The 23,236-nt window shown below is 43.2% G+C and overlaps 1 protein-coding gene across 1 annotated transcript; it reads left to right on the top strand.

The window, feature by feature from the left end:
- Window positions 1-799: 799 nt before the first annotated feature.
- MRPS18A (mitochondrial ribosomal protein S18A) lies at window positions 800-22,933 on the top strand. Its single transcript, XM_053973880.1, has 6 exons — window positions 800-930; window positions 1,102-1,133; window positions 4,564-4,668; window positions 12,573-12,696; window positions 13,468-13,534; window positions 22,139-22,933. Exons 1-6 carry the CDS (start codon window positions 831-833, stop codon window positions 22,281-22,283), a joined length of 573 nt encoding a protein of 190 aa, XP_053829855.1. The 5' UTR covers window positions 800-830; the 3' UTR covers window positions 22,284-22,933.
- The last annotated feature ends 303 nt before the right edge of the window (window positions 22,934-23,236 follow it).

The raw sequence follows: 23,236 nt of genomic DNA, 5'->3' as shown, positions 1-23,236 counted from the left end.
TTCCCGCTGTACTCAGCATTGGTGAGGCCACACCTTGAGTGCTGTGTCCAGTTCTGGGCCCCACACTACAAGAAGGACATTGAGGTGCTGGAGAGGGTGCAGAGAAGGGCAACAGAGCTGGTGAAGGGTCTGGAGCACAAGTCCTGTAAGGGATGGCTGAGGGAGCTGAGGATGTTTAGGCTGGAGGAGGCTCAGGGGTGACCTTATCTCTCTCTACAACTCCCAGAAGGAGGTCGTAGCCAGGCAGGGATCAGCCTTTTCCCCCCGGCAAGCACTGCCAGGACAAAAGGACACAACCTCAGGCTGCGCTGGGGAGGTTCAGGTTGGACAGCTGGAATTCCTCTCCAGAAAGGGTGATTCGACATTGGAATGTGCCACCTGGGGAGGTGGTGGAGTCACCATCCCTGGAGGTGTTCAAAGAAAGACTGGAGGTGGCACTCCCATTGCCTGGCGTTCAGACCTCAGAGGTCTTTTCCAACCTAGCTGAATCTGCGATGCTGTGGTCCCAAGCTGATACGACTGCCAAAACACCCAAGCTCCCAAATAAACAACCAACCAAACCAAACCAAACAAACAAAGAAAAAAAAAAAAAACCAGGAAAACTCAAGCCCAGTACCAACCACAACAAACTTAAAAGAAACAAACGAAAACAATGAGAAGGACCACCCCGCGGAGAAGACCCTGAGCAGAGCAAGAGACGCCTCCTCTCCCCCCAGCTCTGCCCCTCGGCCGCCGGGGCGGGCGGGACGTGCCCCGAAATGGCGGCGGCAGCGCCGCCCCCCCCCTCCCGCCGCCGGAAGCGGCGTGACGGCAGCGCCGGCCCCGGCAAGATGGCGGCGCCCAGTCTGTTCCGCGGGGGGCTGCGGCGGATCTTCTCCGGGCTCCTGGGGAGCGGCTGGGCCGCGCCGCCGGCCCGAGCCCTCCGCCAGGGTAAGTCCTCAGGGAGCTCTGCACGGCCCTGGCCCCGTTGCCTCGCCGCTGTCCTTGAGAGATGGTTGCGGTCACTGTAATTTGCCCTCTTCTCCCGCCCCCTCCCAAATGCTACTTCTTTCAGGCTGCATGGGTCTCATTGTGGCTTCCCGTCTCTTTTTTCTTTTGCAGTCGTGGAGGTGACTGAAGGCAACACGACCATAGTAAGTCCCTGCACCTCTTTTCCTTGGTAGCTACCTCTGCCGTGGCTTCTCCCTCTTTCCGCCGTGTGTGTGCCCGTGCCCTACCCCACCACAAGTAAAGGAAAAAAGGGGACGGTTTTCTGCTTGAAAGACCTCTCAGGGTGTGAAGGCAGAGCCAAGGTGGGGATTTGCTGCGAGTGCAGGTAAGCAGTGGAGGGTTTGGCTGCTGAAGGAGACAGGATCATCACCCTGTTGCTGGTGACAGGTACCTCCAGTCAGAAACACTCATGACAAACCCCTCGCTGCAGCCTGGCTAAAGTTGGAATCCCTGACCAGAGGCATTCAGGATCTAAAACACTAGAGGCCATTTTTCAGTTCATTTCCTAAGCTGGTGCAATTTGGCATTGTCTTGAGTGTGGACAGGCACTGGGGAGGATTGCCAGTGGCTTTGTCACTTCATCCTGAGCTGGCAGTGCGATGTGGCATTGCAGGACGTGTCTGTACCGCTTACATGCCACACACATCTCATGCCTTTGATCTGTGCTGGGTTTGTTAACTGCAGCGTGTGCCATTCTGACTTCAGGTGATACAAGGCTTCCATCTTACAACACAGCGGTAAAAAAAAAAATAAAGTGAAAGGGTTGTTTTCAAAGGAAGACCTTAAATACTAAAGGTAAACTGCTCCTGAAAATGAAACAGAAGTTCTGAAGTAACTGATAAAGAGCATCTTCTTAGCTACAGTTTAAGGCAGGAAGGAAAAGATTAAAGCTGTAGAATTAGAACATTGTGTAGTTAGCACCATCTAATCTGTTATACTTTTATCAAGAGAATTGTCATTTTCTAGAAGCACTGAAATTACTGAAGGGGAAAGGAGATTGCATTATTCTGCTCACGTTGCATATGGCAGTAGCACTATATCCTTATATATATATATATATATATATATATATATATAAAAGATGAGGAGAGTTAAAGAGGAATTTGGGAATAGCTAGAAGAGAGTGTACTTAAGTGTCAATCTATAGATACATAAATAATAAAAAGGGGATGGGCTATTTTGCTTGCTAATGAAACAGAAAAAACTTGCTTGTTCATGCCTCTGAAACTCTTAAGTATTTTTGTCAGAAATATATTTTGTTGAAAGTTTTGTTGTATTTGTGTTAGCAGACATTGTCATGTCTGAAACCTGCATGGAGGAGATAACTTAGTTTATTTGATATTACATATCTAAAATATATGGCAGTTAGCAAGATGTCATAAGACTGTCAACAAAAAACAAGTTTAAAGTGTGACAGTAGGTATGATGGAAAGTATCTATTTCTTGCCTTCAAGTGCCAAATTACTAATCTTTGCCCAGAAGAGAAGAGCTTGCAAGTGTGACCTGAGGTTGTTTTAACTAAAACAAGAGGGGGGTATGCACAGCAACAAAACACACTCGGTGGATTGCTGTAGTTTGCACTCATTCAATTTCAAAGGGGATGTAAATTATATTCTCAAAAGTCCAAAACATTAACTCAGGCTTGAAGTAGAAAAAGTAAGCATTACATTAGCAGAGCCCTTTATGAAAAGAAATCTTCCTGAAGGTCTGGATATATTTGCTGTATAATATCCTAGCATCAGTCTGGAATCCATCAGTGCCCCTAGATGAGAAAAATGTAAAAAAATGGTGTAAATTGACAAACTAAAGTGCTGATATGTTTCTCAATGTATCCATTGGTCACTCCATTTATCCTGCCAATTCTACATCAGTCTTCTTTGAATCCATATTTCCCTGTTCATCTTTCTGTGTCCTTGTTTTCAATCAGTATTGACGGAAGTATTTGATGTCAACCAGTTAATAAATCCCAGAGAAATACAGATTTCATCAGCATACTGAGAATGTAAAGCCCCTACACTCCCTCTTAGATGTTTAACAGAAAAATAGCAACTGAGTGGATTAACGGTATAGAAGTCCTCAGCAGTTGGAAAATCATTGCCAAAACTTGTACACTGAAATTTATCTCAAGAAAAATTGATGTTGACATAGCATTCTGAATCTTTATTTCCAAGATGGAATTACAGCCATAATACAGTCTGAAGCCAGACTGGCAAGAATCAAGACTAGATACACCCGCTTCCCTGAAAATAACTTTACTGATTAATAGAAAATTAGGTACTGACCTACATCTTATGTTCATAGTTAAGTATTTGTTTTTGTAAAACTGGCTGTTGTACTTGTGGGGGAAGGAATCTTACTTAAAAATTGACTATTCTGTCTGAGGTGCTGAGATGCTTAAACTACAAGTAACTTACCTGTTTCTATTTTATCATCAGAAAGGCAGAAATCTGGCATATGAAATAGTTCTGTGAGTTCAGCTGGATGCCAGTTTCCAGTGCACACTTACAGGAAAGGTCATGCTTTTCTCTTCCCAGGTTTTTAGGCACAGAACCTGATGTTTTCTTAAAAGTAATTTTGCATCCCACCCAGGTTTTCTTTTCAAACTCTAGTGTTTGCATACTTTGAGGCGGACAGTTGGTGTTCAGAATCTGCTTTTAATCTTAATTTGACCAGAGGAAACTCCAAAATATCCTGGAGAAAAAAATAGCTTAGTTTTATTGTGTCTTCTGTTCTTTTGGGTGCAACTTGAGATAGCTCTTGTTTCCATTAGTAATTCCTCAAAAAAGAAAAAGAAGACAAGTGCACATGTAGATAGACTTTGTATTTCTAACACATCTACGATTAGGAAACAAATTTGTCAAGTTCTTCCTTTACACACCTCGTATATCTCTCTGTATGTTACTTGTGAGAAAATTTGAGTATTAAATGTCACCAGTTTATAGTGACGTAGAAAAGATAATTTTATAATCTTGTGAAAAAAATTGTTCAGAGAATTAAACTGGATGAAATTTCAGTATTATAAAATAAATTTCAAGCCCCACAGACATTTCCTAATTATCCTTTCTTAAATTTAAATTTTGCTCAGAGTTTCCCGTGCTGGTGATTTATAATCTAGCAAGCCCCTACATGTTTGCAGCTATAACATGCATCTACTATTCTGTGACATTCTCATATACCCAGAAAAAAAGTTGTTTTAAAGCTTTTGGCTAAAGGGCCTCTCCACTTTCAAGGCATGGTGGTTTAAAAGAGTACTGCAATAAGTGGAATTCAGGTGACTATGAGAACTGCACACTGACTGTCAACTAGTTTACATTTAGAAAAACATACACAAGAATTTGCCAAAGGGTTTTCTGTGCCCTTTGAATTTTTCCTTCTCCCTATAGTCTGTGGCATAAGCATACCAAAGAGCTTGTTATATTTCTATAAAAGTGAGTTGAATGATGCAAATACTGTCCCCCTTACATCGTCACAGAACTGGTCAATGTACTGTGGACTTGATGAAAAGCATTCCTTGAGTCACAGGGAGAGCTGTAAGCTGTGCCTGATCATTACATGCTCTGAATTGTTTCCTAGATTGAAGGGAGAATTATAGAGGATGCTGAAGCACCACCTCCTCCAAACCCATCTGGCCAGTGTCCCATCTGCCGCTGGAACCTGAAGCATAAGTACGATTATGTGGTAAGTTTAATGAGGGAGTTCCCCCAACCCTCATCCCTAGACAAGTATTGCTCTCAGATCTACATACCCCACAAACTGCCCCTCTTGTGTTTTCCTGGGTGTAGTAAAGATGCTTAACTCCAGCTCTGCTTCTCTTGGGTGCAGCAAGAGCCTCCTACACAGTAATTGTCTGCCTTAGCTGATGGTGTTCCTGGGAAAAAGGATGAGCTTGTATCAAAGAGGAGATTTGGAATTACTCACATGGCCATCTGATCTGAAAAAGGCCATACAGCTCTTCTGTGCCCACCTGCGTTTCACCATTGCGCTTTGCAGAGAATCAAACTGGATTATAGCATTTAGTCAGTGGATACAGGCCTAGCTCCAGAGAGGCCAGAAGTCTTGATTAGGTCAATTACATGACTTCAAGCACTATGATTTCTCATTTGTCATTATTCATTAAGTTAGTAACTGTTTCATACAGCTTTTAAAACTCTTCCTGAGTATAAAGGAGCATACATTTTTACTTACCTTGCAAAAGAAAAAACAGGTTTTATTCAAGCATTTTGTAGGAAATGCTAATGAGAAGTTTATTAACTAATGAGGGGATAACTAACACTAAACATAGAATATGGGAAGGAAATCCTGTAGTGCTTTAAAACAAAAGTACAATAGTCACGGACACTTCAGAATAAGAAGCATGATATAGCAAATGCAGAATGTAACTTTACAAGAGGTCACTCAGACACAGAGTTTACAAAAGGACTAAATTACCCCCTTGCATACTTAAAACCCAGCACTGGAATTAGAAAAGAAGAAAAATAGACAGGAACATGCTGTTATTAAGATAAGGCAACAGAAAACTCAGAATAAGCTAATGTCAATAGGATTAGAGAGGGGGATACAAATACATTGGAGAAAAAGAAATGTTTGTGAGAAAGTTCATTATTGAGAGGAGAAGGGGACTGGATGCCACTTTGGTTGCAAAATGACTGTGCTGTTTGTGTGTAGTCCTAGTGCACACATGTTTTTGTATCTGTATATTGATGGCAATCTACAAATGTAAAACAACAGGAAAAAACAAATACACAAATAACTTAAGCATTGAATTAGGTACAGACCAGCAGGCCTGTATTGCATGTTGCCTCGAGGTCTTGAAGGAATTAGCTAACAAATACATTACTTCACTCACAGGATTTTTTTAAAGCATAAAAAATTATCCTAGCGAATCACCAAATGGTTTGAAAACTGCAAGTGACATACTAAGCAGATAAGAGAGGAAGGAGAATGATGCTGATGATTACTGTTTGGTAAATAAAATGTTGCAAATTCCAAATAAAAGGTGTCAGTTAGGAGTAAAAGCAAATAACCTGTTGGATAGGACTAATTAAGACTCATGAATTATGGATAATATGAATATGGCAACAGTACCAGACAAAATACTTCTAATTACTCCAAACAGGTGAAACAACAGATGTGAGGTGTAAATGAAATACATTTAGTGTCTTTCAAAGCCTGTGTTGCAGAAATGGAGGCATTTAGAATCTAATGTTGTCAGTGATTCTTACTCATGCTGGGTGCAATATTAAACAGTGAAATAAGTTGGGGGAAAGGGAATATTTCATGTTTCCTGGCTTGGTTTCTCAGTAACATGAGAAACTTGGATATGCAATGAGTTTGCAGATCATAATAAATTAGGTTAAATGACAAATACCATTAAGCTTTATAAAGTACTACAAAACTGGATCATGTCTGTTTTGTGTTGCCCGTGTTCGAATGCAGAGATTCCTTGCAATTCTTTTTCATGGTTGCTGAATTGTGTAATAATCAAAAACAACTTGTTACTTACTCTGGAAAATACTTTAAGGTTCGTATCATTTTATGTGACTTTTAAATGCAAGAAGTAAACAGCATCATTAAACTCAGTAATTCTAGAGATTTACAGAAAGCATTCCATGAGTCACACATTAACAGCCCTTGAGAAACTATAAACTGATGTTCAGGGATGAAATAAGTTATAGCAGTGGATTACATCTTGGAAATTTATATGTAGACTTACATAGATTCAGTTCCTGCTGCCATGTGTGGTAGAAGACTCCACTGAGTATCTGGAGAGATAATGCCATGAAGAACCAAAGAAGTTTCAGACAATATGATTCTGTAGAGTCTGAGTTCCAGGATTAGAAATTGATCACAACAGACAGTGTGAAACATAGATTTTTACACGTGTTTGTAGGGTGAGCTAAGTTATGAGTTTTCTTCCACACTTCACTTTGATTCTTAGATCCTGATTTCTACTGTGCATTAAGGAGACAAGAGAAAACTAAATGTGAAGAGAGATTCTGTAGCTAAGATTCTGTAACTAATTATTGCTAAGATGATTGCTAAGAAATTGTGATGCTGAGAGACAGTCTACGAATGTGTCCATCTCAGCTGTCACATAGATTTTGAATGCATGTGCATCTAGTGTGTATATGCAGTGCTCCTTCTGGACAAAGAGCTAAAGAGAGCACTGTGAACTGGTATTTTGAAATTGCGGATGTTTCCTACCTCATATTTAGAAGCATCCCTCTGTGGGGCTGATTAGAACTAGGAGAAATCTGAGTTCCGGAGTAGACCATTTCTCTACTTGTCCCTTATTTTTTGAATGCCTTGTACTAGTCACATATTTTCGGGATTTTCAAATGTTAAAATCTCCCTTTTCTGTACTAAAGTGAATAAAAAGGTGAACTAAAATCTCCCTTTTCTGCACTAAAGTACTTTCTGCTATTTTATTCTCTGCTGCAGCTGTCGTGAGCAGGAGAATCTTGAGATGCTGAAGTAGTGAAGTGCAGGCATTTAACTCTGTGAGCAATTAAACAATGGGACATTTTTCTCAATGACGGTTAATTGTCCTAATTGTCTGTAAATTGAGAGCAGCTATTTTTGTTAAAGATATATCCTAGTTCATACAGCATAACCGAAAAGATGAGCTTGGTGAGAGATTGGATGGTGGTTCCTTTGAGATTGATAAGCTGAGATCAGTTGGTTGCACAGAAAGGAAAGTGTGAGCTTTTTTGCTTGGGACGCTTGTAATTGGACTGAATGAGGCACTATGAAAAGGGAAGTGTTGAATTAGCCCCTGAGGGAGTTGAGTAATATGACCTCACAGGACTTTCCTTTTGTCATGTGCAACTAGCACAGTCTAAAGTAGTGGCATAATGAGTTACTCTGGCTGTCTGAGAACTGGGGGACCAGTGTCTCCAAAGTCATTAATCAATTGAACAGGCATTGTGAGCACTAGCAGGTCATGATTCCAACCTGCCTCAGCTGTGGTGTAGAGGGCTGCAGTTGTCTTTCCCAGTTCAATCCTGATCCTCTGCTGTGGCTCAGGATAACAGAGCTTAATATATAAATTCCCACAGTTTGTGGTCTGCATGTGTCTGTCTGTCCAGTGAAACTGAGATCTCAGTTGATTTTTTTTCATATCCATCGGAGATAAAAAAATTATTTTGGTCATCGTATGGATGCAACTGGATTGAAACCTGCAATTCTTTTACAAAATGCGTGGAGAGTGGTGTACAGCTCCCAGGAGTAAGGGAGAAAGGAAAAACTAGACTCTTGTATAACTGGAAATAATGACTGGCAGACTTGTCTGATACAGCCCAGTAGTAATTTGGCTGCACAGATAGAACTGTTCTTGTGGTAAATAAAAGTTTTAATGAATCACGTGTCAGTCAAGAATCCTGCTTTTCAAAGTGTCTGCAGACATTAAAATGCAGGTGCCTCTGCATTTTGGTTACCATCTATTCACAAGAATATGCAGTATATAGTGCTCCATCTAGCAAGTTTGTCCAGCCCTTTTAGAAGTGGAGGCTAAGCTTGTTTTTCGTTTCTTCCCCTTATCCACTTCAAACATCATTAGTTTGAGAAGGCAGTAAATATGTCATCTTGCTTTGGCAATAGTTAGGGGAAACCAAACTGCAAGCTTTGCCTATTAGCCCTAGATTAATTCAGTCCAAGTTGTTTTCATCAAATGCTGCAGATTACAGGGGTGGGAATCTGGGTCCAGCCTCATGGGAGCTGTCCAGTGATTAAAGCAAATCAGTGGTTACAGGCTTGGCTGTCCACTAGCACAAAATGTGAATTTCATGGAACATGACGGCACCATGAGAACTTGCCAGACATATTTTTTAATTTGACTGCTCCATGTACTTGTTCACTTCCCTCCACAGCTGCCCCATGAAGTTGGCTGTACCTGTCTGCCTTGTCCCAGTGGTGAGATACATCTGTGTGAATACTCTGGGAGAGGCACCTGGCCTGTTAACTGTGGGGAATCTTCAGAAATGGACAAGCTTTTGGTCAAGTGTGCAGCATTTTAAGCCAAGCAGCGTGACTGTGATTTGGAGCTGTAGCAGCTGGGACATGACTGATGATTTCAGTCAAGAAATGACTGCCACACCAGGGTGTTGGTCAGTTGGTGACACTGGTGGTCAGAGATGATAATAGAGAACAGATTCTCTTGATTTCTTTTTCCCCACAGGGAGAAAAAAAAATATTATCACCATTTGCTTCCCACCACCCCCCTTTGCATGGAAACACTTGATAACAGGCCTGTGACTCCATGAGGTGTGGTGGTAATATGAGACATCATTTGGACCACACACATACCCTTCACAAGAGTGTGTGGCCTACTTACGCTTTCATGGCTGCAAAGACTGAAACTGCCTCCAATTTGCCATCAGCTCTCTTCTTCCTCTTCTCCACAGAGTAATGCAGCAGGCTGGTAGCAAAGTCTTGCAAGTTTTTATCTTTCTAGGCACTTGAAGCTGAACAGTCCTTTTTCACTTGGGAAGTGTTAGTGTTATGTGCTAAATGGCAGGCAGATTGAGCTGTTGGTGATTTGAAGATGCAGACAGCTAAAGAAGAGGGAAAAGGAGGATGGAGTCCTGCTCTGTTTTCCTGAATCCAATCTAGTGTATTTCAGGAGCAGTCAAAAGTCAATGCCTTTGGACATTTTGGTTGGCCTCCATCCAGTTTCTACTAGTGCAGCTGGCACCATCTGGTGCCCTGGTTACTGTTCTCCTTGGCAGGGCCATGTTTTAGCTGGGCTGAGGGATACTCTGCTTCCCTTTAACCATGGATGGCCTCCCAGGGGCCTGCTGCTAGTTGCTCAGCTAGGCTTTTCTTGTTCTTTGGATACAGCATCGTTCTGTAGGGTGCCTGATAAATAATTTTGTAGCAGTGAGATACTATAGTCAGTGTCTAAATGTCAGTGGGCCTACATGACATGCCATGTTTTCAAAGGAGCTGAATCTGAAAATCAGTCTGAACGTGTTCACTGTAGACAAGTGGATGCAGAAAGAAAGCCAGTTCTGGGAAGAGGGAAACCGTGTGTCATGATGATATTAGTGAGGATGGTATTGATTGGGGGTGGGAAGGACAAATACAAACCACAAAATCCCCAAACAAATAAAAACCCTCAACATTTTGTCTATAATACTTGTAACCAGCATTTTGTCCCAGGTGACTGGAATCCATTTTTAAAAAGGGTAGAAAGGAGGAACTTGAGAACTACTGACTTACCAGCCTCACCTCTGTGCCTAGGAAGATCACAGAACATCCTCCTAGAAGCTGTGCTAAGACACATGGACGACAGGAAGAAGATTTCATACAGCCAACAAGGCTTCCCCAAGGGCAAGTCCTGCCTGACAAACCCAGTGACCTTCAGTGATGGAGTGACTCCCATCAGTGAACAAGGGAATGGCTTCAGATGTCATTTATCTGGACTTCTCTAAAGCCTTTGACATGGGCTTCACAGTATCTTTCTTTCTAAATTGGGAGGAGATAGACTCAATGGCTGTACTGTTAGATGCATAAGGAGTTGGTTGGATATTCACATCCAAAGAGTAGTGGTCAACTGCTCAGAGTCTGATAGAAATCAGTGACAAGTGGTGTACCTCAGGGGTCCTTACTGGGACCAGTTCTATTTAGTACTTTCATTAATGACATATGCAAAGGGATTCAGTGCACCTTTGTCAGGTTTGCAGATGTCACAACTGAGAGGTGGGATGCAATCCAGAGGAACCTGGACAAGTTCAAGAAGTAGGCCTGTGGGAATTCATGCAGTTTAACAAGAACATGTGCAAAGTGCTGCACCTGGGTCAGTGCAGCCCCTGGTATCAAGACAGGCTGGGAATGAACAGATGGAGAGCAGCCCTGGGAAGGACTTGAGGGTGCTGGTGGATGAGAGGCTGGACCTGACCCAGCAATGTACAGTCACAGGCTAGAAACCCAGTTCTATCCTGAGCTGCCTCAAAGAAAGAGTGCCCAGCAGGGCAAATGAGGGTATGAACTCAATGATCTTTAAGGTCTCTTCCAACCCAAACTATTCTACGATTCTATGACAGCATCTGTCAGAATCCATGATTACCAGAAAGGCATCCTAAATTCCAGCAGCTTCCTTGACAGCTGAGCTGGTCTTGCGCAGTGGGGGTAGGTGAATAATTTCTAGTCAGATAGATTTCTGAATATTCACTTTATATTACTCGGGATCATTTGCTTTTGCAAGGCCAGTAAATGAAGGTAAGAATGCTCCAGGGAGCTCTTTGTAGAGCAGCAAGGGTGGGGGGTAGGAGCAGGTGTGTAAATCTGTGAACTGGCAGTCAGGATCACCCAACATGAAAAGCAACAAGTACTCTTCGTTCTTGCCAGTTGTCCTGGCTGAGGGGTGCAAAGTTCTGCCATGCCTCATTTGAACTCGCTCTGTCCGGACGCTCGCTGGCTGGTCCCCTCCGCCTGCATGGTCCTGCTGCCTCAACTAGGAACATACTTAGAACAGCCATGGACAAGTAAACTCTCAACCAGCAACAAGTCTGTTGAAGGGGAAAAAACAAGTGGGAAGTCTCTGGAGGCCATTTGGGCCAACTTATGCTGATGTCAGGATGTCAAGAATGCCTGCTTATATTGGTCTGAGGGGTATCTTTGCACTGGTGTCGTGTGTGGAAATGGAGAGCATGGATCTGAATCCTGGGCTGTTGTACTGTGTATAGTTAATGGGACACTTGTGCAACAGCTGTTGCTGCTGTGTTTAAAAATTTGTCATTCCAGCCCTGTGATACTATCTGATCCTAGAGATCCCTTTAATTTTATTTTTATTAAAAAGGCTGCTTTACATTTCTAGGGTTTTTAATTGTAAAGGTCAACAGCAGTGTAGTCTAAATGGTTCTTGAATCACAGACAAACCCTCAGCTTGTTTGAAGTGCTCCTTTCATCCACCATGGCTGTCACAGCCCCACCTAATGCACACACAGTTGAAGGACTGAGTGCAGCAATTTATCCTATTAGTCCTTATTCATCAGCACATAAAGCTTCCTCATGCAACAGCTTGGACCATTTCCCTGCTCTCCACCCCTCCAGAGAGACCTGAGGGAAGCTCCACCATGGGAAACTAGATAAAAAGTTTGAGGAGTAGATAGCAGAAAACAGTCCTGCTCTGAGGGAGCAAGGAGGGAGTCAGAGGTGATCTAACATATCTGTGAACTTTAGGACAGCAGCTGTGATGGCATTTCAAGTTGTGTAAACAATATCCATCTGTAGGTCTTGTGTAACTCTGAGTACCTAGGACACATTATCTTAGCAAGAGTCTTGGAGCAAGTAGTGAAACAGTGAAGGAGCAGGGATTGCAGCTGACATCATGTGTTTACACTAGTGAAGTCAGGGGAAGACTCAGACCATCTGAGTGACCTTACTAAGCTAAACTGGCAGGCAGTGACAGCAAGCAAAAGCCACTTGTTGCCAAGCTGCAGACAAAATGCGTAGGGAGGAATCATTGTTTGTTTTACATTGTTTTGGGTTCTGTACACAACGCAAGGCTCAGCACAACACCTGCAGTCACAGCAGTGGAGGTAGCTCGGGCACTGATGGTTTTGCCTTTCTCTCTCCCTCAGGATGTCTTGCTGCTGAGTCAGTTTATCCGTTCAGATGGAGGGATGCTGCCACGAAGGGTCACAGGCCTCTGCTTGGAGGAGCACAAGAAGGTTGCTGTCTGTGTGCAGATGGCTCACCGTGCAGGTACATAACTCTGCCAGAGATAACCCCTGACTGTAGGGTACCTACTGAACCCCTTGAGAGGGGTCTTCTGCCCAGTTGGTATAGATCAGTGAGATGTCATTGTCCAGTCACCCAGCAAACTTGTTATGGTCCAAGTGTTGGGAGGTGATGGAACAGACACTACTTGTTCTGCTTTCTCTGTCCTGACTCCTGCCTTGACAGCAGACATTTATTGCTGTAGATGAGACAAGTGTTGCAGAAAGATCTACGAAGTGGCTCAGTCTCCAGTAACTAATGATTAAACACCTGCTTCTGAAATAACTTGATTTACCTAAGCTTGACCTACCCCATCAGTAACATACAACTCTGCCATCTGCCATGTGATGACTTTTTTACTTTTCCCTGGGAGTGGGACCCAGGTTGACACAGTCAAGAGTATTGTGCTGATCTTTATGCCTGATACCTGAGTTGTATCCAAGTTAAATGGACTGAGAATTTTAATAGTCAGATTTTCCATCCTGGAGATGGAATCTGATTGGACACCAGTTCCCTGTGTCCTCTGTAAAAACCTCAGTGATGAGCCCAAGTGACAGTGTCGTTGGTGTACATTTCCTTCATATACCCAACTTACCAGCTTCTCTGGCTAGGGTGTAGGTTCAGCAGTGACTGAAGATAAAATACCCTTTCTAATGTACTTGAGCTTTTGTTGTGCTGTTGCCTGGCTTATGAGGTGACTTCTGAATGCAATAAAAGAGACACCGCAAAATATTCTCACATCTTTTTCTGTTTCAGGTTTGTTGCCAAACCACAGGCCTCCACTTCCTGAAGGGCACGTTCCCAAGAAACCCAAGCTGAACAGGTGAATAGTCTTGTCTTTCCACATTTCTCTTATTCAGGAATAAATTGGAAAGAGAAAAGCAGTTCCTTACAACTGGGTGAGAAATGCCTCAGGCAGCAGGGTTCATAAAGAGTACTCAGCATTTTGGAGAAGATCTGTCATGATATTCTCTTGGCAGTCTTTTAAGGACAAGTTGTATCTCATATAAACCATTTATTCACACAAGATTAAAACTGCCACACATGTTGGAGTCTGCCGGCCCTTCCTCAGCTGTGCTCACCTCCTCATCACTAACAATCAGTAAGGCAGTCACAGGAGGATGCCACAGATGGCGTCACAGCACCACAGAGTAGCTGAGGTTGGAAGAAGCCTCTGAAGATTGTCTAGTCCAAGCTCCCTGCTTAAGCCAAGTCACCTAGAGCAGCTTACTCAGAACTCTGTCCAGCCAGGTTTTGAGTATATCCTAGGATAGACCTTCCCCAGATTCTTCTGAGGGCAGCTTGTTCTAGAGAACCAGCCTCATCCAAGACAGTGTTTCTTACATTCAGACAGAATTTCTTTTTTAATTTGTGCCCATTGCCTCTTGTCCTGTCACTGAGCACCAGTGACTGGGGAGAGCCCACCCCTCTCTTCTTTACACCCTCCCTTCAGGTATTTAGGAACATTGGTAAGACCTCACTTGAACTTTCTTTTCTCCAGGCTGAGCAGTCCCTTCTCTCTTAGCCGATTTAGCTCCCAAGAGCAGGAGGGTGCCCAGGCAGTGATACCAGCAGTGAGGAGGGTGGGCTGAGCAGCCAGCAGGGGCCCATCACAGGCCCGTTACCTTCCACCCCATCCCAGTTTCCTCCAGTCAGCAATTTGCCCTCTGCCTGCTCTTCCCCCTCCCCAGCCGGAATGGCCCCTGGCCTTTGGTGGGCAAAGGGAAAGCCTGCAGCCGCCTCCTGCTCTGTGCTGGGTGCTTGGAGGTGCTAATCCCCTGTTTATAACCTCACACTTTGTTTCCATGGGGATGTCAGAGCAGTGTACGAACCTCGCATTAGCAAACCGTGGGGTTACCAGAGGCCATGGGGCTGTCGCTGGGAGAGCTTAGACTGCAAGGCTGAGGATAGCTGGAGACTCCTGCATTTCAGGTCTGGCTCTACAGTAGAGGTTTGTGAGAGGCTCCTGGAAATGCTGGCAGGCTGCATAATGGATATCAGTGAGGGTCAGATTAGAGGACTCTACGTTTGATGTAGCCCTGTAGCCATCAGATACTTCAACTGTAATACCTTTTTCCTTGTGTCTTACAAGTCTTGAGGATTCTTTAGTACCTGTGTCTTACCTGGCAGCTGTAGGGTGGAGCATATTATCTTGTTAGCGTTCACATTGCAACCCTGAGTAGCAGGTTGAGACTGGAAATGGTATATGCAGTATCTTGCTGGAATCACACCAGGACTCCAGATCTAATGCCCTGACTCCTACAAATTGTTCTATACACCTTTAGTAAGAACAAGGAATGAATACCTCCGGATACATTCTGCATGCAAGTAGGTGTGCTACATCTCTAAATTAATTAAATTGGAGATTACTGCATTGCTAGCCCCTCCCTACACTGCCGTTGTTTTTCTCTTCCCAGAGAGGGAATGTAGCAGACCCAGTGGAAGGAGTCTAGAAAAAGAGAGCAGAGCTGTTTGCTGATGATATGGAGTAGCATTGAAGTAGGCAGACTTTGGGGTCTGAGTGGAGACAAGAGAATAAGATCAAGAAATGGGATTGAGAGTTTTGGTGGTGAGGCTTACACTATCCCAAGAGCTAGGATAAAGTGCAAGAGTACTTCAGGAGTGTTCTCCTGAAGTCCCTCATGATACTGTCTCATCAGCCTGTTGGAACGGGAGAACTCTGTGTGTTGGAGCCTTGCAAAGTCTTGGCCATTCTGTAAGAATTTTGACCATGTGAACCCCCGCCTGTACTTCCCTCGTTGCTCTCTGGAGCAGTAGCTGGCATGGCATAAGGCAGGAGTTACAAATTGCTTCCTTCCTTTAGCCTGAAGTGCACCCACATGCTGAATGACTGAAGTCATTTAGCTGGTACTTATTTTGGGAATGAAGCCAGAGCTCTTATCAGAAGTTTCCCACATAAATGACTTGTCCAAGCTTACCTTGTCTTTGCCTCTGTATTTGTTTCCAAAACTTCCTGTAAGTCTGCAGTAACTTGGGAAGCACTCAATCTGTGGTGATGCCAAATGCAAGTGAACTGACAGGGGAGGAAAGGGGCTTGAACTTTGGAGTCAAACAAGCTGCCTTGTTCAATGCCATCAGAACATGTCTGCATCATCCTTTAAACATGGGATATCAGGGCTATTCACCTGACTTAGCTTGTTCCTTCATTGTGTTTATGTCTACTGGATTGTTAAGTGCCAGTTCAAGAAGAGATCAACAGGATCTAAAGAGAGCCTATTATAGCAGGCAGTGCATTACACAGTTAAGTGATGTATTTTCCAAATCTTCAAGCTTCATCTCTTTTTGAGATCACTGTATTGTCTGTTCTGGCCATCTTTACCACTCTGCTTAGGTGAGAGGTAGCAGTGCCTTTCTGCACTGCGGCTATGGCCCTGGGAATGTCAACAGGGAGAAACTGAGATGCCTCATAATATGTTTGGGTTCCTTGTTAAAGCTTTTCTAAGACAGAAACACAGGTAATGTAAGTAATCTGTTGTCTATCTCTTTACTCTGAATGGAGAAAGTTTTCACTTTTGTAAAGGAGGGGCTTCTGAGAAGTCACTGTTTACTCTAGATGTTACCTCACACACTTCTGTGGGAATTTGTAGTGTCTGGGAACTGCCTGCCATCTTACACTGAGGTGAAGAATGTTTTGCTCATGGTAGAGCTCTTGACATACTACACCATCAGCTGCTAGAATGACAGGACTAAAGCCTAAGATAGCCTTAGGGACTGATTCCATTCACACCACCTGAGACTGAAGGAGATTCATCACTTCAGTGTCAATTGAGACTCAGAGCCCAGTGCCTCTGCCACAATACAGACCTGAGCATTGTAGACTCGGAGCAGCAACTCTGGTCTGGCTGAAGGCAGATTACTTCATTTGGATGAGCAATCCCTTTCATTTTTTCCTGTCTTGCAAAGTTCTGGTCAGTGCTGGCCAGGCTTCTTCCAAGGCTGTGTCAGTATTTTTGAGAGCAGCTTCATTTGTTGCTGAAAGAGGGATGAATGAGCCTGATGAAAAACTGATGTGTCCCTTAGACAATGTACAGGCCAGCTACACAGGAGGAACTCTACAGCTCCTGGGCAAATGTACTAAGGAAGTACATAAAGAGCTGAGGAGCTGCATTAATGTATACTTTCGAAAGCACTGAAAAAAAAGCTGTTCCTCAGCTATATTTTTACTGCGGTTGTGGTTGTCTTGGCCAGAATGTTTGGCCCATGTCACTGTCACCCTGATTAAAGTGAGCCTGCTTCAAATCCAAAGAGTCTGGCATGCACTGGCTAGCACCTAGCTGGGATTAAAAGGTATCATGCCACCATATGGAACTATCAGCAAACTGCCTTGTTTTAACAAGGGTCAGGGGTGCTGACATGCCATTGATTTAGTGTTGTGAAGTGTGGATTTATCATGCAAAATCCCTCTGCCTCTCAAGAAGGTGCTCTTCTGTTGCTTATTCAGTGATGTTTTCCAAAAAGCAGAATTCCTGTTCTGTTTTCTGAACTGGTTGTACTATCTCAATTGTACAAACTTTGGACATTCCCTTCTACATGCCCCAGATTTCTCTGCGAAGAGATAAGGATTTCCCTGCTTTGCACTGGGTCATTTGGCAGCTGGCCTTCCTCTACCCACTCCATCTCCTTATCCTGTTTCCACTACTGGAATTCAAGAAGAGCAGAATGCTTTGAGAATATCTGACAGGCAAATCCTGTCTTGTACTTGGTTATACAGCTGTCTAGCATAGTATGGAACATTCATCCATGATGTAATGTAACACAGAGGAGGAGATTGGGAACTGCAGAAGAAGGCATAAGATGAAAGTGAAATGCTAAGCTTTGTGGTCAGCTAAGCTGAGGGTGGTAGGAGATATATAAGAACACCTTGTGGTCAGAATTCAACTGGGGAGCATTCCAAATCTCCCTCTTCTATCCCCTGCAGTTGGGACACTGTCCAGGTGAGACTTGCCATGATATTTCTCATTTCTTAGAATTCAGTTCTTTGCCTTTTTGCTTTCTGCCTGATTTGTTTTTGACAGTGATAGCTCATGAATGTTACCACTTAACTGCTTTACTAGCTATGGTTCTTTGGAAGAAATGGCCATGGGAGTAACCCACATCATCCATGAACTCTTGAGTCTCGTGTCCTCACCTCCTCTTACGTATCATTTGTCTGCAGAAGTTGGACATTGAAAACAAATGAAGATTGCCCTGTCAATGCAGAATTACTCTCTACAGTTCATTTTCCTCATGTTTGGCCCAGTCTGGGGCTTTCACTCTTTCCAGGGGATCATTCCACAAGCAAATTTGTCACGCAGCCAAGGATTGTTCCCTCATCCTCAGCCTGTATTCTCCCTTTCAAAATTTCCTGCTGTTATTTCTGCATTTGTTCATGCTCCAGCCTGGCATGTTCCACTTAAGTGCTACAGCAACAAAATATTTTCACTAGCATGCGAGGCTGAGGAAGTTCTAAGGGATTTCACCAGCCTTGTGTAGGCTGACAGACTGTTCCCATACTCCAGAGTCATGTGTGTGCAGGCCACCACACACCAGAACCATTTGGGAAACAGTCAAGCTCAGCTGTAGGTCAAACGTCTTCCTTTCAGTAATGGAAACCTGAATAGCTCAGCAGTTTTCTTTTCAGCATGGAAGTTTTTGCATGGAAAATGTGGACTAATAGTCTATCCAGAACAGTCCCTGAATTCAAGCCAGCATCTAGATGCTCTTTTAATATGAATATAGCACTCATGTTCTTCTGGCAGGTCCAAAGTATTGGTTAAAACACAACACTGTGAAGTTGTTCCCTATCCAAAAGGACTAGGGGATATCACAGGTTCTCTGACTGGGGTCTGTCAGCAAGAGGTGCTGTAAGATTATGGAGTACTTGATTTTGAGTTCTCAGCTGCCACTCCATTTCCAGCTTCCTACTGGAAGAGCATAACTTGGCACAGATAGTATCCAAGTCAATCCCACCTCCATCACCTGAACTGGAGGAGTTGTTCTGTTAAGCAAGAGGGAGGCTCCCTACAAATTCCTCAAGAATTACAAAGTTCTCAGGCTCTGTGGACACCTCTAGTCCCTGGGAGCAGAATCTGGTTTCCCTACTGTCAGCATTTCGCTCCAGCAGCATGTGGTTCCTCTCATCTGCATGGGAACTGTGTTGTGCATAGCATGTGTATTCAAAAGCGAAGAGCCAGAGGGGCTGCAGGTGAGCAAAGCCAAGAGGTGTCATGGGAAGGGATGTGGCAGGGAGGAGGCAGTCTTGCCAGCACTTTGATCGAGTGCTTCCTGCAGTCTGTAGCCCTCTGCCTTCTGCTCTTAATCCAAACAAAAGCCATATTGAAAAAATTCAGTGTGGGTTCAGAAGTTCAGACTTGAACTGTACCAACATGGCCTTTGCTTGAGCTGTATGTGTGGTTTTCCCATTTCCCTTATCCTGCACATGAAAGCCTTGTGCCTGCTCCTAGGTCTAAAGTGGCAACCTCCAAGTGGGAAGGCCTGCCCACTGAATAGAGTCCATGAAAACAGACTTCCACATGCTACAGAGATTTTAGGCTATTAAAATGACTGCGGGTCAATTAACCACCGTTGTTTCCATCCTGATTGTATCTTGCCATTTCCCATCAGGGAAATCCCACCAGGGTTCCTATCACTTTTTTTTTTTTTTTTTTTTCATAAATTACTCATTTGTGGACTTGAAGTCTATGAATTCTTGCTCTTGCTCAGGACCCTACCATAGTCAAGGGGGCAAGCAGAGCCCTGAGGTGAGTCACAATTCCCAAGACTGGCAGTTATGTCCCCCTTTGCCTAGAGTGGGTGCTCTGCACACTGAAGTGACACATTAGGACACTGTGGATCAGCCATATTTGGCATCCACCTGAAGAGTCTGTCTTGACAACCTTCAGCACTTGAGAAAATTCAAACACTCTGCCAGTGTGTGTTTGTAGGTGATAAAAACTCCCCAAGACAAACTTTATTTGATACAATGAAAAGTAGGGGCACTTGGCAAGAAAAGGGTGTATCCTACCTTACATGGATGGCAGAGTTTGCAAGAAAGTCCTGTGTGCTGAGCTTTGAAGCTCTCCTCTGTGAGTTTTGTGGATTGTTTTTACTCACAGGAAAAAAAAAAAAAAACAAAACCAAATCTGTGAAATCAGTAGGAAATGGAGTTAGTCAAAGAGGAGAAGGAACTTTGTAGACTGACTGCTCTCAGGCATCAGGCTTTTGCACTGCTGAATCAAGGTAAAAAAAAAAAAAAAAAAAAAAAGCAGCAAACAAAATAGGACAAGTTTGAGTTTGGGACAAAGCAAGTATTAAAAGCCCTAAACGCAAATGTGCTCCAGGAAGGGAAAGCGTCCAAATGTCTGTTTCAGCTAACAATGAAAAGCCCCAGCCTGCAGTCCCCAAAGGAAGCCAAAAGCCTGGACCAGAGGGCTGGATTAGACCTGCTCAAAAGAGAAATAACAAAAGCTTTAAAATCAGGCCATTACTAAATCCTCCTTCCTATGCAGAATTGGGGTGTGCACTTCCAGCCCCCACACAGAAACAGAGGGATTTCTTAAAAAGCCACTGTCTGTCTAAACCTGCATACAGCATTGATGTGTATCTCACATTCACACATTCACTACTCTCCCAGTGAGATCATTTATTATCACAGGAGCACTTTCCCGTAATCATGTGGACACGTGACCAGAATTGCACTTGGCACATTGATGCATTAAAACAATTTGGGATTTTTTCCCTCCTTTTCTGTAAGTGTAGTCTTGCAATACCAAAATTTGTGCTACAGCACCCCCCTTGTCGCAAGGGGAATATGAAAAGGAGGACCTAGCTCATGTGCTCATCTAATTCCTCTACATCTTCTCCCAGAGGAGCTGCCTTGCCATGGTCCTTTGCCAGATTCCACACTGAGGACCTGCATTTGGTCTCTCTGAACTCCCCTTGCATGTGAAATTAGAGACAGGAAAGTCTCTCCTACTTCCTGTCCCGAGGCTGTTATGTAAGGGATTCCACTAATGCACTAGCATAGCATTACTGGTCAGAAGGGATGAGTTTAATGCACATAAAGGAAAACAAGTGGCTGAATCTTGCTATGTGTCATCATCCAGACCCCTCCTGCTGGTGCTTCTAGGTGTTTTAACTGTCATAAACTCCTCAAAGCAAAGTATTTTGAAAGTGGCTTGATTTCAGAGGCAGAAAGCTCCACATGTGATTAATTTTTCAGTTTGTGCTGTTAGGGAGTACTGAGGAAGAAAAGTGCTAAATGGGCTGCTGTTCTGCAGTCTGTAGCTGCCTGGTATAGCAGGCTTTCTTTGTAGTTCTCAGGAATGTGCCAAATGCCTTCAAACAAATGTCTCTGTCCAAAGTTCTTAATATCTCAAATTTGCACGATGTAAATAAAAGGTAACAAAGCTTTTTGTGGGGAGGATGAGTGATTGAGGTTACATTAAGACCATGGGATTACTCAACAGAGGCGTGCAAACATCGCTGGACAAAGTTTATCAGTCTGTTCCAAATTCTAATTTGTTGGAGCATTGTTTGTGCAGATTATGCTAAGGTTTTACTTTGGATCTTTATTGTCTGAAAAGACTCCTCTTTCTCTAAGGACCTCTATTCCCCTCTCTACTGGTAGCAAAAGATTTAAAGCCTAACAAAACTCCAGGCCACCCAGCCACAGGGTAAGATTTCCAGTAACTGATTCTGGATCTGAAATCCCCTGTGTGTTTGCAAAGCCAAGTCTAAAACTTCAAATGGTAAAAAGCAGAGGATATTTGCCAGACTCTGCTCTTCACAGAGATTTGTAGTTGTAATGATAATTCCATTTTAATACCTCTTACACTGTAGGTGCTGACTTCCTGCACAAGGAAGCTCTAATAGTATTGTACAGAGAACATTAGAGCAAATATGGACGTATAAAAATACAAGACTAGGCCAAAAACCCATTGCATGCAGAAGTAATAACTAATTATCCTCCCAAAGTAAATTTATTCGTATTTAGAAGCTTTCTCACAGAATTTTGCCTTTGTAATTAGTTTACCTTATTGAGACCAGCTGTTGAAATAACACTTCCCCTAGAGGCTGGATGCATTCAGTCTTGGACTTAGTTGCAATGAAGGGATTTGACACTCCAGTTTAGCTGCAGGTGGACAATTTGCCAGCAGCCTGGAGATTACACCTGATTTGTTTTGTGAAACTGGAAGTCAAGCAGGTGCCAGTTGGTTCAGTAGAGAGATGAGTTAGAAATTCCAAAACAAACAAAAATTTCTTTCCAGTGGTCCCTTCTGAATTGAGGGAGCTCTGCTCATGGTTATTCCTTTTATAAAGAGGCATGTTAGGGAGGCAAAGGCTATAGTGCTCTGCTTCTGCTTCAGCTGGAACATTTTCTCAGTGATCAGTCTCAAACTGAAATGTGTTTGTGTTGTTTTGACAGGTACCTGACCCGCTGGCCCATCAGATCTGCAAAGCCCATTTGGAAGAGGGGCCCTAAGTGGTGCAAAAAGCCCTTTCCAGTTGGACACCCTTTGCTGAAGGATAATATCAAATATACACAAAAGCCTCTGTGTTTAAACCACTAGTGGCCAGAACTAGCATAGTCAGTAAGCACATGTTGTCCACTGTTCTGCTGGGTTTTTTTCCAAGTTTGTCAATATCTCCAATTTTCTTATTCCAAAATTGTCTTTAGTACTCTATATTGTGTCCAGCTGTGATCTTTTCCTCTAGGAGAATACAAGAGCCATCAAAGCAAAGTGTGCAGGATGATTTGATGAAAGCAAGGGTCAAAGACTTTTACCTCAACGCCAGAAAGGATCTGTAGGCTTTTGTTTCTTTATGTTCCACAAATGGGTTTGGAAAATGATGTTTACTTCTCCTCCCAGCAGTGGGGTGTTTCCCCATAAATGTGTGTTTCACTCAGATTTGCCTCATTTGGGCTTTTGTACCTGTGACACAGATGGAAGAAAAAATTTTCTGCAGCACTGTATTTTCTCAGCAGTAACAGAAATTGTTACTGACTACTGAAATTAATTTTTTTATTATTATCATCTGTACTATCCATAATTTTCAGCAGAACACCTGTGGCAGCCGCAAACAGGTGTGTGTCTTACATGTCCCCTTAAGAATTCCTGGCTTGTGCTTCACTCCTGAATCTGGCAAATACACAATGTTGACATCCTTGATGACCGCCTGTTCTTTTTTCCCCTGGCAAATAAATTTTTCATAAATCTTCTATGTCAGTGATATGATTGCTTCCTGGGATAGTTTGGAACTGATTATCCATCCTGTAACTAAAAGGTGGCATCATTTCTCTCCCTCTGTAGTACACATACAGATCTTCCACCTACTGATCATTGCTAATTATGGGCCTGGTATGAAAGGCTCATTAAATTTATCGTGGTCATTATTGTTTTGGCTCCATTTCTTTGGTATTTTTGGGGGGCAACAAATCAATACAAAATTTTTATGTACTACTATGCCAGTTAACCTTGTATTGCTTTTATCAGAGTCATCTGCTAATACCATCAGCATGGAC

Source organism: Vidua macroura, chromosome 3, assembly GCF_024509145.1.
Source record: "Vidua macroura isolate BioBank_ID:100142 chromosome 3, ASM2450914v1, whole genome shotgun sequence".
NCBI lineage: Eukaryota > Metazoa > Chordata > Aves > Passeriformes > Viduidae > Vidua > Vidua macroura.
This window is presented reverse-complemented; position numbering and strand designations above follow the sequence as displayed.